Below are 18,404 nucleotides of genomic sequence, written 5' to 3'. Positions count from 1 at the left end.
AGAAGAGGAGCTTCTAAGTCCCTTCTATGAGGGATTGAGGCCATTGAACTGTAACTTGGCATGAGACTGCTTCGAAACGTTTGCAATTTAGTTGCGATTTTTGAAAATGCCGTGGGACATACGCGAAATTCGCAGTAGTTATGCGAAAAATAATGTTGATTTGTAATGCATTCTGCTATGTTGCTGCCATGACAGCCGAGATGCAGCTTGAACAAGCTTGCAGGCCAAACATAGTTATTGCAGTTCAAACTCTGGCTAAGTTTAGTTTGCAAATAAAGATTAGTGTATTTGAAGCAGATACATGTATTAGACTGATAAATCTATAGTAAATATCATTTCGGTGATGAGCGATCAGTGGAAAGCTGCTTCTGTCTGAATGGCCAAAAGCCTACTTTTTTGCTCTGTTTTGCTAGACTGTTGATTTGGACACACAAGAGACTTTTTTTTTGCACCAAATCGACCGAGCTACAAGCCTGCTCCTTTTTATAGTGTGACTACCAAAGTTCTCGGAAATTCTTCTCAATGGATTACGGCCGCTCGGCTTTAAGATTAATCAGGCGAAGTGTTCTTTTGAAGCGCTGCAGCCGCAAGTGCGGGCGCCAGACCGAGCGTCAGTCTCGCGCTTCTTGTTCTTTTCATGCGTGCGCGTGCAAGCTCGTTCACCGCAGCGCGGCCCATTCAGGCTATTCGGATCATCGGGCAGGTCGCGGTTGCGTTAATGAGATAATGTCCACGATTTGGCGGAGTAAAAAATGAAGAGTTTCCTGACAGAAAAGGCATATTATTACCTAACAAATCTTGTGTGCAGGAATCGCGAAAGATCATGGAGGCTCTTTGCTTTATAATGGCGTCACGGGGTTGCGATCAAGCTCGCTTTAACCCTTCTGGCTGTCGTCTCGACGACGGAATTTCCGCCGCTCAAATATTTGCCGACGAGACTGAGAGAGAGAGAGAGAGAGAGAGAGAGAGAGAGAGAGAGAGAGAGAGAGAGAGAGAGAGAGAGAGAGAGAGATGAAGAGAGAGTCTTATTCTCGCAGAGATGCGGGTAATCAAAAGTTTGCACTCGCACGCTGGCGCAAGCAGGGCGAAGACGTTGCCGGCGTCGTTGTCTATGTGCGCGCAATCGCACGCGACCCGCGGGGTAAAAAAGGCCGCGGAAGAGAAGAAAAAAAAAAGGATGAAAACAAAGAGAAAGCGAGGCGCGGGTAGGAGAGAGAGAGAGAGAGAGAGAGAGAGAGAGAGAGCAAAGACGGCGGCTACAGGCTGATCCGTCAGAGCTGGCGCACGGATTGCTGAATGTTTCAAACGAGAGCTAGCGATTCGCGCGCGCTTTGAATCGCGCGCTCCATAAATTTTTTATATTTATCGCATCCGTGAGGGAAATACGTACGGCAGCGATTCCTACTAACGAGAGAGCGCATGCATTATGTAGAGCCGGCTCGGCGTCCCCCATGTGCCTGGGTGTGGGTGTACACGTATTATACACGCCCGCGCGACTGTGCTATAGCATATACATACATCGCGCCTAGCAGAGGGATAGCGCGCGCGCGAGAGAGAGAGAGAGAGAGAGAGAGAGAGAGAGAGAGAGAGAGAGAGAGAGAGAGAGAGAGAGAGAGACAGAGACAGAGCAGCTAGCACGCGCTGTCGCCGCCACCGCCGCAAGTAACTCGATGGATTATGCGGCTAATTTCTAAAGTGCTCGGGATGCGAGCCCGCGTGCTTCGGATTCTGCTGCTGCAGCCCCTAATTTATGCGACGCGCGCTCTCGCTCTGTGCTGCGCGAGAGCTAGCTGCCTGTATATATAGCTATGCACGGACACACAGTGCAGCGGCTCTCGATGTATAGCTAGATTATCAGCGATTTTCGAGACGGACGCCTCGTGCTTGCAGCTTTTACTCGCTCTCTTTCTCTCGATTGCGCGCGCGCGGGAGTGTCCTGCACCGGGCGTGAATTACGCGCGACTTTTCCTCTTACCGCGAATGCGTGTCTTCCCATCGGAGGCCATGAGCAGAAGTTACGTTGGAGAGAATTTTCGAGAAAGCAGCAGTGCCCTTCGAATCGATATCGGAATTGAGAATCCATAACGAAGCAAGCAATAAAAATGAAAAAGCTGGCGCTGCGCGTAATTCCCTATGGCGCGCTCTGTGTACACATGTATATAGCATCGATTGAGAATTCTGAAAACTTCCCGCTCGGATAAAGTTATAAAAATTCTGAATTTAAAAATCCAGCAATCGCCGCCGCCGCTGATTTTCTCCAAGCGCGTATCGTGCATACACTATACACGGACGTATATGTATGTATGATGCGTCGAATATCGAATGGTAGTAATGCAATCTCCTCTCGCGCGTCCGACGCGCATACGCCCGGATTTTTAATCCCTCGCCCTCGTAATTTCGCTTATAACCCGTGCGATCGGCCCGTTACTTCATCCCTCTTGCAGAGCCCCGCAGCATTATGCGCGATAATGAATGTCGCGCGCGCTTGTGTGTGTACGAGCGATATGTAATCCTCAAACGGAATTTCGATTAAAGCCGCCGCGGGCAAGAAATTAATTGCCTTCCGTCCGTCCGCTGAAACGCAAAAATATCCGACGAGCATTTTTGTTTGCGTTTTTATCTTGTTTGCGCTGGATACAATCGCAACGAGTTGAGTATGACGGAAAAGTTTACGAACGCGAGCGCGCAAGCACAATATACGAGTGGCTGCGCGTGTGGCGCTTGCACAATTAGCTGTCGCAATGACGGGAGAGTTATGGTGTATTGTATACTAATTTTACTAAAGACTTTTTTGCGATACAACGGGAATTTTGCTTTTCGTCACCGATTTATGCGCAGTAAAATTCATTAAAAAATCGTTATGTTGCAAAAGTGTGTACCTATGGTATACTCTTCGGAAAAATGACAGCAAAAATTGTGTGTACGTAATTTTCCCTGGCAGAAAGCTCGTCCGGTGCATGGAGCATAACCGCGGCCAACGCAAACACAATCTCCGCTCGCATCATCGTGTATATGATATGTATAATGTTACAGTATGCAACGCACACAGGTAAACACAAGTTTCAAGTGCAGCTACGACACGCATCTAAAACGGAGAGAGAGAAAGAGGGACGGGTGGCCGACACGGCGATATTGAGACGCGAACTCTTTCCGAGCGAATGCGCGTCTCCCCGCTGCAGCTTGGGAAAATAGAAAGTTGTACGCGCGCCCTGCATATACATAAGTAAGTAAGTAAGTAAATAGAAGTTTGCCGCTGGGACGCGGCGGACGTTGTCGGAGACTATGGCTTGGCAAGCTGCATCTGCTCGACCGGCGGTACTTCCTTAGCGCCAGGAAACAAGGGGGACGTCTCTCTCTCTCTCTCTCTCTCTCTCTCTCTCTCTCTCTCTCTCTCTCTCTCGCTCGTGCATATTGCGAATCTGGGCCACGGCGACCGGATACTTCGGAAGACTTGTGTACACGCGTATACTTACACTGCTCCGAGTCCAACTTTATAAATTCTTCCTCTCGTTCGTCTCCGCCAATTTCGCGCAATCCTGCGCGTATATACGTTCGAGGCGGACTTTCTTGAGATAAGAAGAAGAAAAGAAAAAATACTCCCACGCGCAAATACAGGGATGATGGCCATGTAAGCAGTGCGCGAGATATCGAGAGGAATGGAGAATACGCGCATCTGTACGCACACACACATGCATTGGCTGAACTCTCCGTTAGACACGTATAGGGAGAGCGGAGCTTTCGGCGTCAGCAGTTCGTGTCGGGGAATATTTGCGCGTAAGCGCGAAACGACACTTTGTTTACCGCGCGTACGCAATACTTTCTCCCAGTTTCTGTTTTATCGAGCTTGTTGCAGCGTAATTTTTCCTCTCTCTCTCCTTTTCCCCGAATTCGCGCAACTTTTCGCCCGAACTTTTCGAGTCTTGGGACGGAATTCCAGAAGCCTACTGCTCTAAGCGCGCGCGCGCGCGAGCGTGTGTGTGAATGTGTAACGTAGCGGGAATTCCGAGCCGGCGGCGGCGGGCTCGACTTTCGCCAAGATAAACTTTTAATGCTGAATTCCTGGCGTAGTCTGCCCGGTCAATGGCAGTCGGCCTCCGGAATTCCGGCAGCTGCTGCCTCTGCCGCGCGAATAAATGGACACGAAATTAACCATCCCGACTATACTGGGCGCGAAAGATTGCAAACTGAATAAAGATAACGCTAAATTGGCCCGAGAGTAGCGGACGCTTAATCACGCGCGAAAGGGGACGGAGATAACGCGCCGTTGTGTCCGCTTCCGTCCGAGATCGAAAAATTGCCAATTTTCGAAGGGGGGGGGGCAGTGTATCTGTATGCTAACTCTGCAAGCGGACGTCCCCGCGGGATCTTATAGGGCCGGCAAGTATTTCCACGTACACTGCGCGGGATGTACATATTCGATGAATAATTTCGCGCGAGGACGATAGCGTAGGATATGCATTTTGGACAACCATGCGACGCGTCGAGGGGCTTTATCAAGCGATCCCGCAGGCCGCGCTTGTGCGCGTTTACTTTCTCTCTCTGTCTCTCTCTCTCTCTCTCTCTCTCTCTCTCTCTCTCTCTCTCGCTGAAAAAGTCGAGCTCTCGCGCTTGGCGCTAAACAATTACCGCGTCGTCGTCGCCCGAGTAAAAAAGCGCACTCGGGGGAAATAGGCGCGTGTGTTAACGCGTGACGTACGGTTAGATACCCTCGGCCCGTAGCCTCCCACATGTCACGGGATAAAAAATAAACGCCGCGCGAGCGCCAAGCAGCTCTCCCGAGGAGACCGGCAATTTACCTGCGAACACATACTCCGAAATTAGGCGATCCATCTTGCGGCTTTTCTCCGCCGCCGCCGCGCTTGATTCATTATGGATCTCTATTCCCTCTCAGCGCTTCGGCCTTTTTCGTCTCGCGTGCTCGCTTTGTATTTTCAGCCGGCGAGCTTTTTTCCGGCTGCTTATGAATTTATCGCCCGCCGCCGTGAAGAAGCGCCGCGTATGGACAGCGGACGATGATGAAGTTCAGAATAAAGAATAATAAAGTCCGCTCGGCGCTCTCGCGCGTAGCGGGCGGGAAGAAGACGAATGGGAGCGAGCCGAGATGCTCCGCGGCACATCTCCCGAGGGGCTGCTGCACAGCCCCATAGGTCCGCGCAGCTGTATATACACTGCAACGGCAGTGGCCGCGAGCGAGAGCTTAAACTGCGCCGGCCAACCGAGAGCGAACATGCCGCGATTAAGCCAAACGCCGGCGTCCGTCGAGCTATCTGTACACGCTCCACGAGAACACGGCCCGGTATTTGTATTCGTGAGCGTCGAGGTGTGGGCGCGGGCGAAAGGCTTCGGTTATGAGGATATGCCCAGCGTTCGTTCGCTCGATTGGAACGTGTTGCGGAGCTTTCGCGAGGGGCGCTATTGTCTCGGGAATACTTTTTCAATAGTGGCTTGCTTTTCATTTAATTTGGACAACTCTTCTAATACTCTGCGCTGTGTGTATTTTTTGATCGCGACGCGAACTTTTGACACGAACCGCGTTGGCCAGTGTCCCCCTGTACAGACGGCGGGACTTCGCCGACGTACTTTTCTGTTTATGTTCCATTCAAGCATGCGCTGTTGCGGGAAACGAATAAATAAAATTACAAAATGCGAATTTCTCACTTGTTCGTATTTATTTTTAGAATTGTATTCGAGGATATACAATTGAGCATGCGACGTAGTGTTTGCCTAACAATAAACTGAAAAATGATTGGTGAAATTCACGAGCATTGGAAAAAAGGACGTCGATAATAGTAATGCGATACAAAACGAGTTTAGGTCAATTCTATAAAATAATCAAAAAATTTGAGAAGAAGCGTTCCATCGCGAGTTTTCTGGCTGTTGTAAATACTCGAATTTCTACCAGGGAAATAGATTGAATTCTAAATTCATCCCTAGCAACTGCATAGTAAAACGAGATCAGGGGTTTTCAGTTTCAAAATACATCACACTACGAAAATCGAATAATTCACTCGAGTACCGGAGATACTGAACTATTTTATCTCCAAATCAATCGTAATATTAATTACCGTTAAACCGTCCTCTCGACCAACTGAAATTAAGGTGGGGTTCTGGCGAATTGTCTAACTTTTTTTTATTATACTCTCATTTTCTTAAACTTTGTACTCATATTCGGTATAAAAAAGAGAAAGATTTGTAAATTTTGAGCCAAGTATATAGTATATTACTCAAATCATTGCAAATAGATAGTTTGAAATTGGGCTTACTTGCAAAAGTTCTTCTAATTTTTAATCCAATAACCGATTTTTCACCTATTAAATTTTATTAATTGTCTTTTTTTAAAATCGGGTCACTATGAAATTTTAATTTGGATAAATGCAAACATTGGCCTTAAAAATGTTAGTTTTAGTTAAAAAGGAGTGCGTAAGAGACCTTTGCAAGTAAGCCAAATTTTTACCTATTTTTTGCAATGATTTGAGTAATATACTATATACTTGGCTCAAAATTTACAAATCTTCCTCTTTTTTTGTACCGAATATGAGTACAAAATTTATAAAAATGTGACTACGATATAAAAAGTTAGAAAATTCACCAGAACCCCACCTTAACTCCCACGGGCTGGCTACTCTACAAACGCAGACTATACAAATAAAAAAAAACAGCGAAGCCAACGAACCTCTCGGCGCAAGCTCGTCGAATCCATCCGCATAATTCATGCGCGATCATCGTCAGCAGGCGCTCTCGCTCGCGGCTAGACACGCGCGGGAGGCTTTTACAAATATATTTCCCGCCAGTATATAGAGTCCCCGGCTAATTTGCATTTTAATTGGCGCATTACCATAACAAACATCGCTCGCGCCCTTCGTTCCTACTCGTTTCATCAGCGGCGGCCGGCTGCCTCGCGACAGCTAATTCTCTATTATGTACATTTATAACAATGACGCACTTACGGCCCCGCCTTTATAACTCGCGCGGCCGTATACGTCCGCTAGTTTCGCGCGCTGGCGGATGATGAATTCGTCGCGCATATAACGATGTTTTACGTCGCACTGATGGTTCCGCATGTGGGGAATCAAAATCGGCGAGCCGGCGAACGATCGCCATCGGTCTTTTCTCGAGGGTCGTTTGCAAGCCGCGACTCAAACGCGGCGCTGGCAGTAATAGCCGGAACTAAGTCAAAGTCATCTCTCTTTCTCTTGGCGTGCAGCGCGAGAGAGACGGGGAATATTTTCGGAGCGTCGCGCGCGCTGCGGAAAAAATAGCCGTTCCGCGGGCGGATCTTCAGCCGCGGCGCGAGTTCGCTGGCCCGGGTAATCTTAACTAATGTCGCCATCATTCACGGGCGTAAGTTTCCGTGACCTCTTCTTTCTTCTCACGACGCTACTGCAGCCCGGGAGCTTGCGAGAATAGAGTTGCAAATTGGAAATTTGTTACCGGGGCTCGTCTTCTCCTTCTTCTTCCTCCACCTCCTTTCTCTCCTCCTGCCGGCGCTGCTGTACTCCGCTGCTCAAACGCGCGCGGCCTAATAACGCTTTTAAATTTTCATTAGCCGCTCTGCGGCTCTCGCGCTGTAGCCTCGTTCGAAAATTTTCAGTAAGCTATAATTGCTCGCACGGTAGCGCTGGGCGTTTCTGTGGGTTTCTTTCAATTATTACAATCCAACGGACGGCTCTGCATAGTTTATTCGAAGTCAAACTTTTACAATTTGCATGCGAACTGTCTAGCGGTCTCTGGAAAAGCTCTCTCCCGGCGCAAATAAATCACAGAGCAGCGACGACGAGCTCCGAAAAAGCCGTCGACCGCAGTAAATTCATAATGAAGTGTGCATTGTAGCGTGTATCCAGTGCCTCTCTCTCTCTCTCTCTCTCTCTCTCTCTCTCTCTCTCGCGCGCGCGCGCGCGAATAACGAACCGCAGGCGCAGAGGCGTCGAAATCGCGCGTCGGCGTCATCTGCGCGGCAGCACACACATCGCAACTTTCCACTGCGCGCAATAGCTGCGGCAAAAACAGCCGCGGAGTTATACAGCTAGCTCTCGGCAGCATCAGAGCGACGACGTGTGTACACGTGCGCCCATCCCGGCGCGCTCTGCTTCAGCTCTCCTCCTCGTCGTCGTCGTTATTAAGTACGTGGCGGGCGCAAGCTGCAGCCTGCGCAGGCCACACATAGCGCGGCTATACGTGGCGCAAAGCCCCGGCATAATTGCGCCTCCGCTTTCTCCACTCGCTAATATCCCCGGGATCTTGCCAAATCGTCGCAATAAGCATGCGCCGCACTAGACTTTCCTCTTTCGCGTGTTATTGTCTGCCAGCGCCCGGCGCGGGCATTAGCTTCATTAGAAACATTTTTGCGCTTATTTACGCGGGACTTTAATATCGCCCAGCTTTTCTTCCTGTGTCGCGCGGCCAGCCGGTAACGGCCGTTACGCCGTAATGTCCTCTATCCAGTCGAGCACGCTTGATACTCGCGCGTAGACCGTCGGGTACTGGTAAGCGCAGTTGTAGCTCCAGGACGCCAGACCTGCAAGCGGACAATGAGAGCTTTAGTGCACGCACTTAACGACCCTCGAGGCTTTTTCTCTCTTTCTCACGAGTGGACTTGCCTACGAGCATGTTGCGGTAGACGGCGGGTGAGCCAGAGTCGCCGACGCAGGGACCGAAGCCCGCGGCGAAGACGCAGAACATGCGGCTGGTCACAGTCTCGATTCCGTAGACGGACTGGCAGCTCTCGCGGCTTATCTTCTGGATGTGGCTCTTCAGCAGGTTATCCGAAAATTTCCCCAGTAGCTGTGCGGACACGAGAGCGATTCGATGAAGCGTTGAGAATACAATTCATATATATATATATATATATATATATTTCAAATGAGAGATCGTGTACCTCCGTGGCTCCCCAGCCGGCTATGGAGAAGTTGGCGTCGATCGGAACGACGTCGTCGGGTTTCGGTAGGCCTATCGGCTGGATGCCTTCGCCGAAGACGATTTTCTCCGTCACCTGCGTGCGACATCGTATTCGTTACATTATAATATAACACAAGTCGATAGCTACTATCTCGTGGACGCACCTTTATCAGTCCCACGTCGTAATCGCGGCTGAGCTCGTTGAACTTTGGATGCAGAACTACGCTGTCTATTCTGTAAACAGCCCCGCTCCGATAGTACTCGGCGGATCCAAGCCTCACCTGGAACGAGTCTGCCTGTCGTCTGCGGCAGATTCAACGATTCAACGGACGTTATTGCAATATAAACTGTATAATAAAGCATCGACCAGCTCCAATCACAATAACATATAGAGACTCACGCCTGGGCGCACTGGGCCGACGTGATGATCCAGTTCTCGTTGAGGATGCTTCCGCAGCAGAAGTGGTCGAAGTCGTGGCCGTAGAAGCTCCCGTTGTACTGCAGCGAGACCTGCGCCAAGGACGAATAACGAGTGCACAACGAAACGACTCGAAGATGAATTCGCGTGTATACGAACCAAGTAAGGATAGTCCCGTATGTCTGCCGGTTCGCCATCAATAATCCTCATCGACTTGAAACGCCGAGCTTCGGGGTGAGCGAGACGGTAGCCGAGCCCGCTGCCAAGCAGAAGAAGAAGCACGAGGAGCCGAGACATTGCCGATTCCCAATAACGCAGCTGGTTTCCTTTCTCCAGCCGCAGCTCGAGATATCATCGATCTACAGCGCTGTCGTTCGCGATGATTTCCTTTTATATACTTGCTCGCACACGATGGAAAAGCTGTATCCAGCGCTTATCGTCTCTCGCGGCGCGCGGGCAATAAACAAAAGGCATTTTTTTCTTATCATCTCGTACATGCGTAGCTATATACATATACCTTTCTAATTTCATAACTACACAACAATTGGACAAAATAATCCGACGTTGCTGAAATTTAAGAATTCAAGTGCGCGGGAGATTGCGCTCTGCAGAGTTCGCCGGCCGCATTAATGTTTTATAAACATTACTATATAAATATGCAAATGCGCGGCGCGCTATGTCCGGCTGCAGGAGCAGTGTCGCTGGCATAAATTATGCATTGAAATACGCCGGGCGCCGTAAAACGCATCGATAATGGGCCGCGTCGTCGCGAGGCGGCAGAGACGAAGGAAGTGGAGAGCGAATATTCCCAGCTCTCTCTCTCTCTCTCTCTCTCTCTCTCTCTCTCTCTCTCGCGCACGCGAGCATTATACATATAGCTATATCTATATTGAAATGTAGTATAACCAGCGCAGAGCGAGGAGCCCCATCTTTTTACAAATATCTCCGCGTGTTACGGACTAACGCCGGCTATTAGCATATAAATCCGACGGTCAACGCGGCGCGCGCTTCTGGTCCCTCTGCCTCTGCAGTAGCTCCGATGCTAAAATAATCATTTGCATAAGCAGGATTCGCGCGCGCGAGAGCTAGAGACGTCAGCCATTACGCGGCTCGTTCTTATGCTTTTTTCAGGCGGCGTTACATAACGGATAAACTGATATCGCGCGTCCGAATCTTGGCAGATAAAAAAAAATCCGCGATATCGAGCGCTGCGTTACGTATTCTGTCTTTTTTTTCGGCGGTCGCACTGACGTGTGTATACGCTATTATTATCCATCAACTCGTCGCGCTATCGGTCACCAGGCGGTGGCTCGGCTTATCTCGACGACGGAGTGTGTATACAATAATCTTATAACGCGCACGGCTGCCGAAAGTTCGTCAAAAAAGACGAGGAGGAGGAAAAGAGCGAGCGAAGAAAGGAGCGTTGAGTGGATTAGCGCTGTCGCGCGGGAGCTATAGTCGGTAATTTTATTGCGGCGAGTTAAGTCGCATCGATCAAACTCCTGTCGGATAGAGAGAGAGAGAGAGAGAGAGAGAGAGAGAGAGAGAGAGAGAGAGAGAGCGCTCGCAAGTTCGGCGAACCGCTCGGAGTAATTGGAAAATTATGCTAAAATCGACGGGCGATAAGGCGCGCGCGCGGACGATATGAAAAATACTCCACGTAATGCCGGATACTCGCGCTTTAAACGATTATCGTCATTAACCCGTCTCGGCGCAGCGGGTTGATATAGCGCAAGCGCTCATTAACATCCAAATGAAATTCTTTTCCAGCTCCCATTTTTGGCATACCGTGCGGTATATAGAGGCGCCGCGCCGCGTTCGCTCGTCCCAACGAGACGCGCGTGTCCCTAGCTTTCGAGTTGTATAATATCGAGCTCGCAGCGCAGCGCAGCAGCGGCAACAACAACGACAACAACAACGGCAACTAGAACAGAGCAACGGCGTTGATAATCATGGCAGGGCATTAATATTTATGATATGTTAAAGTCACTTGAGCACAGTAATTATAAAGTTTCGGATGCTGCAAGCGCGCGCGCAAGCGAGTATAGGGTTGCACGCACGCGAGGTGTTAAGCTCTCTCTCCTGCAGTCGCTGCAGCATAAGCGTGCGCTTATATATATAAAGGTATTATATGTATACGCGTATATAGCGTCCGGGGGGCTAAGTGTCACGAGTTTGGAATTTCGAACAGATTACAACGAATTTCGAGGCTGTTGGACGCACGGCTCCAGTGCAGTGTGTGCCGCAGCCGGATAATCTTAAAGCCGACGCTTGATGCTCCGGATTGTCTTTCTCGCCGACGGAGCAGAGCCGTGTGTGCATACGCACCACGGACTTTTCAAAGCGGCGCTTAGCGAAGCGACGGACGAGTAAAGTGCTGCGAAAATTTAATTCGAGCATCATTAGAGCTTGACAACCGATAACCCTGCGTCGAAAAACTCTCGAGATAATTAAAGCTGGCAGCTCTCGCGCGCACTAGTAGAGGCGGAGAGCGGATTCCGCGGCGAAAGAAGGACCGAATCACGCGGTTGCGGCTAATTAAAACGGCGAACCCGACACAAAGCGGATGGAGAGAGGTAGAGCTGTATAGGGAGGGAGGCGGGCAGGCAACCAACTAACCGCTGGCGGCACGAGAGACGGAGATATGGAACGGACAATTGCCGCTTGATTTGGGGTATGGGCCTCGGTTTTGCACCCACACACACACACAAACACACTGGACGCTGCGCTGTTTGCGCTTGGCGACTTGCCGCCGCTGTTGGCCAATCGTCGGGGCAAACACGGATTCGTTCAGCTTTGATTGACGCAGAGAAGCCGCTGCATAATTCCTTCGGTCGCGCTCTCGACTCGCGGAGCGAGATTTTCCCGCTAGCTACACCCGCATATATGTTATGTGTCTGCAGTGCACGCGCGCGCTGCGCTCCGCGGGTGATTGATGATGACTTGGCTGCAGCGTATACGTGATGGGCTTTTATTTAGCCGGGCTGAGCGCTTCCGACCGTTGATTTTGCAATCTCGAGAAATTTCACGTTGCCTGACGTATACCGTTGTATTACTTTAACGTAAAAAGTACTCATCGTTCGCCAGCGAGTCTCGAACAGAGCAGTATGTGTATATAGAGAGATAACGACATGGTCGGCGTAGCCGCGCGCGCACTGATGAATACCATTTGGAGAGCTGCCGCGAGCCGCCAATCAGATCCTCGGCGACTAAACACACGTAGACACCGCGTTCGACATAGCGGAACACAGGATCCCGGAGAGCCGTTGTTGCGCAATAAGACAAATCTCCTTGGCACGCTGGATCGACATCCGAGAACGCGGGAGTAGCCAGAGTATAGATTGCACAGCCGGAGCATTATCCCCGATAGCTCTCGCGCCCGACGCCCTCCTGTGTATATAATCTAATAGTCCGCGTGCAGCGATACGTAAAGTCGACCGTCGATAATCAACGGCGACAACGACGAGCTACGGAGGAAAAAAAAATGAGGATGAGAGATGCAGAGCGCGCGCAGGTGTATACGCGCGAGGCTTTTGAAATATGCAACAAGCGTGCAGGCCGCTGGCACAGGGGGTAATTGGCATTATGCTCGGGAATAATCGATAGTGACGAGCTATCAGGAATGTTGGCTAATAGTTCGATGCCTTGCCGGCGCTCGAGCGGCTGGCTGCTTCCGATAACGATGAATTATCCCCGCGGTGCACTGTGGCGCTCGACCTTTGTCGCGCGTATAGTCCGTATACTATATACATATACACCGGCTCTCTTCTTCGCTTTTCGATTCTTCGTCGAACTTTGTTTTCTAATCGAGTCCAGTGCGAGCGAGGTGACTCACACGGAGCCGCGCTGACCCAGATCGAGCACGAATTTATCGTTATTCTATGGCCGATTTCAATTTTCCGTGTCAGAGAAGATACCGCGGCTGATGATGTACAACGGTGTCATCAATAATTTTTCACGCGGAGCATAGAGCGAGAGAGACAGAATGAATCCACTCCGCGGGCAATTAGCCGCGCGCGCGCGCGCTCGGAACAAAAACGTCCGCTTTACGATCGGCGCCGTGTTATACACTGCTCACACTGCTCCTCGAGCGGCACAATGGAGGAAAATTTTAATGCTCGAGGGACATCAATTAGCCGCGATCTTTAAAAGAGAACAGCCTTCTCGGGGAAACGACAGTCCGATTTGCAAGTGTCTTGCGGCAGGATGTGTTACGATAACCGTGCTCTCGTTTGCGCTGCGCTGATTCTCCTCCTCGCGGAGTTCACTTCGGTGCAGAGTCTGCCGGATTTGGGTGTGTGTGTGTGCTTCTCTTTTCACCCAACCTTCTAAGTATACATCGTGGCCGGGAAACGTGGGTTTTATTTAATACCAGTGTATGGAGAACTGAGTACTGGGAAGGGTTATTTTGATTTAATGTATACCTATTCGAGTTATTCTGACTGAATAAGTCAATACCGGTATCATCGAAATTTTGTTGTAAAATTTCACATTTATAAGAGCGACTCGCGCAAAAGCTGTTCTAGACGATCTTTTTCGGGATGCGAGGGTCGAGGATAATCCCGACGACGGCCGCGTCGTCGGCGGCTACGAGACCAGCATCGAGCAGCATCCCTACCAGGTGAAACAGTTTTACGCTCATCGAGTCTCTCATACACGTTAACCGTACTGACGAGTGAATTTTTTCGTCAAAGGTGTCCCTGCGCTACAAGGGCCGGCACAAGTGCGGCGGAGCCATCATCGCCGAGGACTGGGTGATCACCGCGGCGCATTGCCTCAAATCGTAAGATAAAAAAAAATCATCGCGGCTGTGGGAAAAAATACTGACAAAGAAACGCGCGTTTTGCAGCTCGAACCCGAGCCACCTGAGCATCAAGGCGGGCTCCTCGACCCTGGGCGGCCGCGGCCAGGTGGTGGACGTGCACCATGTGATCCGCCACGAGGACTACTCGCGCCGCGAGTCCGACTACGACATCGCCCTCCTCCAGGTGAGCGCTATACTTACTACACTACTGCTAACGGGATCAGTGGAGCACGGCTCTTTCCCCATCGCTGCGGCATTACACGAGCTGCATTCCACTCTATACACAGCTGGAGTCGCCGCTCGCGCTGGGCAGTAAAATCCAGCCGATCGAGTTGGCCGAGGCCGCGGACTACTATTCGACGGGAAGCAAGGCCTCGGTAACCGGCTGGGGCGTCGAGGAGAGTAGCGGCGAGCTGAGCAATTACCTGCGCGAGGTCTCGGTGCCTCTCATTTCCAACTCCGAGTGCTCCCGGCTTTACGGCCAGCGTCGCATCACCGAGCGCATGCTGTGCGCCGGCTACGTCGGCCGGGGCGGCAAGGACGCCTGTCAGGTACGCTGCGCTGCGTCCGATTTTTTGTCTATCCCTCTGCTATACGTATACCTAGCAACTAAAATGCGCTTCTCCGAGCAGGGCGACAGCGGCGGGCCACTGGTGCAGGACGGCAAGCTCATCGGGATCGTGTCCTGGGGATTCGGCTGCGCCGAGCCCAACTACCCGGGCGTTTACACGCGGGTCACGGCGCTGCGCTCCTGGATCAGCGAAATAGCCGGTCTCTAACGATCCCTCTTTCTTCTGCCAGCGAGGCAACCTGCACCACACGGAGCTCGAATAAATTTTTCCGGTTTCGAGGCTGGTCATCTCTGCGACGCAGCTTCCACACCGCCGCCGCTGGTTCCGAGTTTTATTTTCAGCGTTTTTTATGTTTTCCAATAAATCTTTGACAAGCAAATCGAGAGAAAGAGAGTTGGTGTTTATTTTTGTTCGACGAATTGGCTGCAACTGATCCGTGTTGATTTTCACGTATGGACCGCGGCCGAGATTTTTTCCCCACCGAGTTTGTTATATATAGTGAATGACGGGAGTGCGCGATTGAAAAATTCGGCTAACGAAAATGATTCACGCCGTTGATTTTCCTGTCGGTCGCGACACCGAATGGCTCTGTTAACCCCAGAGAAATTAATGCCAGTGTATAGTGCAGTGTTCTTAGTTTCTGATAGGAAACGAGATCAGCCGGTTTTAATGGCTTCGTGTGTTGCAACGGCTGTAAAATTAATAACGGCCGCTATTGTTAGAACGGTTCGAGATGACTTGAACTGCGTTAAAAATTTACGGCAATATTATTATTATTATATATTCTGGTTTAAGAATCGTCGCGCGTGGGTAATGGTATATTAATGGTTTTATTCTGAAATGCAGTTTTTATTTTTATACAGTATATACCTGCAAGATTAATTTTCTTGCTACGACATCAAACCGTATCCCCCGAATCCCGCAAGCTCGTGCGAGCACCGCGGAGCCAAGATCGCTGGTCCCCCCCCCCTCTCTCTAAACATCCGCACGGCGACTCAACGCGGCGGGTGCGAAAGCGGTTTTGGCTCGGAATATTCCTCTCACCGATGGTCCCTCGCAAATCGGAGGAATGGCAGGAGCGCGTATAGTTACTCTTATCCGCGCGCGATGCGTAATTGGCATTATGGCCTGCACCGCCGCGCCGGTATAATCGATAACACGGCCTGGGCTGTATGAGGAATGTTGGCTAATAGTTCGGCACCTTGTATACAGCGCTCTCGGGCTCCGGCTCTAACAATGAGTCATAGCGGACGAGCTTTGTCGCGCCCATACCCCCAAAGGTGGCTGGCTGGTCGCGCGCCATCCGATTTTCAATGTTCTCCGTGACTTGTATACAGAGCGTTGGTTGTGAATGAACAAGTGATTTTCCAGACATGAATAGTCATCCTGACGCGTACACGAAACTTTGGGAGCTTCTATATGAAATTGAAGCCATCGATGGACGGATCCTGACGCGTATACGAAACTTTGGGAGCTGCTATATGAAATTGAAGCCATCGGTGGACGGATCGAGCGGACGTAAAACGGATATAATCACATCAGAGTCCATATCCCTTCGTCCGGTGCAGTGCGGCGTATAATCCTCGGTGTCGGAAAGCCCCCCTCCGCGCTCGGCATACTGCAATCATCAAAACTGCGCGGCGTTATTATTCTTTACTCCGCGTAATCCGCTTACGCACTCGCCAGCTCTTTACGCATGCATATATTACAGGTACATATATACACGGGCGGACACATAATCATCGAGGCGCGCGATTGGAAAAATTGACGCGACACACTTTGATACATCCGACCATAACTGAATACTTTATTGCTACATGTGCTGCGCGAATCATCCCCCCGATCCGTACAGTAGTATGACGTTTTATCGTTTATACCTCTCTCTGCGCGCCGCGCGCGAACATTTATCAATTACAACTATTCCGTCGCGACACAGTAGCGTCGAAAATCAACTTGCGCGGAAAAAGCTCGCAAGAGAAAACTCGTGTATGGCGCATAGTGTATACACGGCGCGAGAGCGCGATAAAACCGAAAATACGGCGAGAACAAGCGGGTATAATCTAGTCGAGCAGCGGCTCGTCGTGTTCTCTCGCTCTCTACTCGTGCAGCGGGAAAACAAGCGCGGAGCATGAAATAATCAACTTCGCTTTTGTATGTACACACGGACCGGCAATTTTTTCCCAACGCCGCTTCTATATATATATATATATATATATATATATATATATATATATATATATATATATATATATATATATATATATATATATATATATATATATATATATATATATATATATACGCGCTGCGAGCGCGCACACATCCCTCGAGGCTGAGCGGCGCGCGGGCGTTCGACGCAGCAGCTCCCGAAAGACGCGAAATTGAAAATCCCACGAGTGACTGGGAAACAAATTTCCCTGCTTTCGCGCCGCTCTAATATTATAGGAAGTCGGAAGGAAGAGAGGCGGAGAGGGAGATGCTGCTCCCGGGCTTATCGCGAGAGAGGATAAATGAGCTGAAGAATGAATGTTCTCCCCGGCGCCGAGAGGAACCGCGCGCCGCCGGAGGAACAGGTGGATCGGCTCGAGAGCAATGAGATTTGTAATGCGTTTTGTTAGATCCGCCGCTGGGGCTCTCTGCATGCGCGCGAGACCAAGACAAAGCGCGATTTTTCACCACTTCTCCCTTATGTGCCCTCGCGGAAATTCACGACTCTATCTTGAGTAGCTTTAATTTCAGCTAAGCAACTGAAGCTAATTGGTTTCCATGCAAAATTAGTCGCGTGTATGGAAAAAGCTGAGGTTTTAACAACTCATGCACGTATATTTTATACAGATTAGCACAGGCACTTCACGTACAAAGATACTCCTGGATTTCGATCGTGTTGGATCAATTAAAGCGCGAGAAAAAATTAACTTACATATTACATAAGATCCGATCCAATTTTGTAACTACGCCAAGTCTAGATGGAGTAAAAACGAAGTCATATTTTAATTTTATATTTGATTCAGGAGAATTTCCTTTTAGATTATAATTAGCAAGATGCGAATGCAGCTTATGAAACTTCCATCTGCATACCGATAGATAAATAATTATACAGAAATAATCAGGACACTTTTCGGACTAAAAGTAGAACTACCAATCACTCATTTACCTCGGGTCAGTTTAACTTCTCCAAAAATATGTGAAACGTTCAAATCACGTATAAATATAGAGACATCTTTAACTCGGCTTTTCCGACAGTGTTTCAGGCGGATGTACTATTTTGACAAAATATCCAGCCGATTCATTCTACGAAAAAACGTCATTAAACTTCAAAAAATGTTGTCAAACCATATGGAGCCAAATATGAAGGAGAAGCTGTATGCTTCTCTCAAAGCAGCATTCAAATGTTTACTCCTGGAGTTAGTCGGAAATGATGTAGCATGAAAAACCAGATTAACACTTTTCAATGCACGATATGCGCTCAAAGTTTTTGATGGAAGCGATTACTCTCAGCGAATTTTCTGCCGAATTGAAGGATTCAGCTGGAGCATTTTCGTAGAATCAAGGGGCGCAATAGCGCCGCTTTGGCAAGAAAAAGTACGAAGTACGATTTGTCGACGGCGCGACCCTTACTTACTTCGTACTTTCGAGATTTTTTTTAAGGTTAGGTATATATTATATATATATATATATATATATATATATATATATATATATATATATATATATA

At 49.5% G+C, this 18,404-nt stretch overlaps 2 protein-coding genes across 2 annotated transcripts; one reads left to right on the top strand and one right to left on the bottom strand.

Moving 5' to 3' along the window:
- The first annotated feature begins 6,514 nt into the window (after positions 1–6,514).
- On the top strand, positions 6,515–15,477 carry LOC100114919 (trypsin-7). The gene is made up of 6 exons (XM_016983243.3): positions 6,515–13,607; positions 13,831–13,934; positions 14,008–14,096; positions 14,163–14,301; positions 14,405–14,668; positions 14,750–15,477. Exons 1-6 carry the CDS (start codon positions 13,520–13,522, stop codon positions 14,894–14,896), a joined length of 831 nt encoding a protein of 276 aa, XP_016838732.1. The 5' UTR covers positions 6,515–13,519; the 3' UTR covers positions 14,897–15,477.
- On the bottom strand, positions 8,418–9,610 carry LOC103316422 (trypsin-7-like). The gene is made up of 6 exons (XM_031925832.1): positions 9,473–9,610; positions 9,296–9,405; positions 9,060–9,198; positions 8,876–8,989; positions 8,586–8,781; positions 8,418–8,515 (listed from the first exon to the last, which is right to left on the bottom strand). Exons 1-6 carry the CDS (start codon positions 9,608–9,610, stop codon positions 8,418–8,420), a joined length of 795 nt encoding a protein of 264 aa, XP_031781692.1.
- Positions 15,478–18,404: the final 2,927 nt, after the last annotated feature.

This window comes from Nasonia vitripennis, chromosome 1 (assembly GCF_009193385.2).
Source record: "Nasonia vitripennis strain AsymCx chromosome 1, Nvit_psr_1.1, whole genome shotgun sequence".
Taxonomy (NCBI): Eukaryota; Metazoa; Arthropoda; class Insecta; order Hymenoptera; family Pteromalidae; genus Nasonia; species Nasonia vitripennis.
This window is presented reverse-complemented; position numbering and strand designations above follow the sequence as displayed.

Coding starts and splice junctions, on each gene's coding strand:
- LOC103316422 (XM_031925832.1), bottom strand. CDS start 9,610: ATGTCTCGGCTCCTCGTGCTTCTTCTTCTGCTTGGCAGCGGGCTCGGC. Junction 8,782..8,875: donor CCGGCTGGGGAGCCACGGAG/GTACACGATCTC, acceptor GTGTCCGCACAG/CTACTGGGGAAATTTTCGGA. Junction 8,516..8,585: donor GCTCGTAGGCAAGTCCACTC/GTGAGAAAGAGA, acceptor GTCCGCTTGCAG/GTCTGGCGTCCTGGAGCTAC.
- LOC100114919 (XM_016983243.3), top strand. CDS start 13,520: ATGTGTTACGATAACCGTGCTCTCGTTTGCGCTGCGCTGATTCTCCTC. Junction 13,935..14,007: donor TCGAGCAGCATCCCTACCAG/GTGAAACAGTTT, acceptor TTTTCGTCAAAG/GTGTCCCTGCGCTACAAGGG. Junction 14,097..14,162: donor GCGGCGCATTGCCTCAAATC/GTAAGATAAAAA, acceptor CGCGTTTTGCAG/CTCGAACCCGAGCCACCTGA.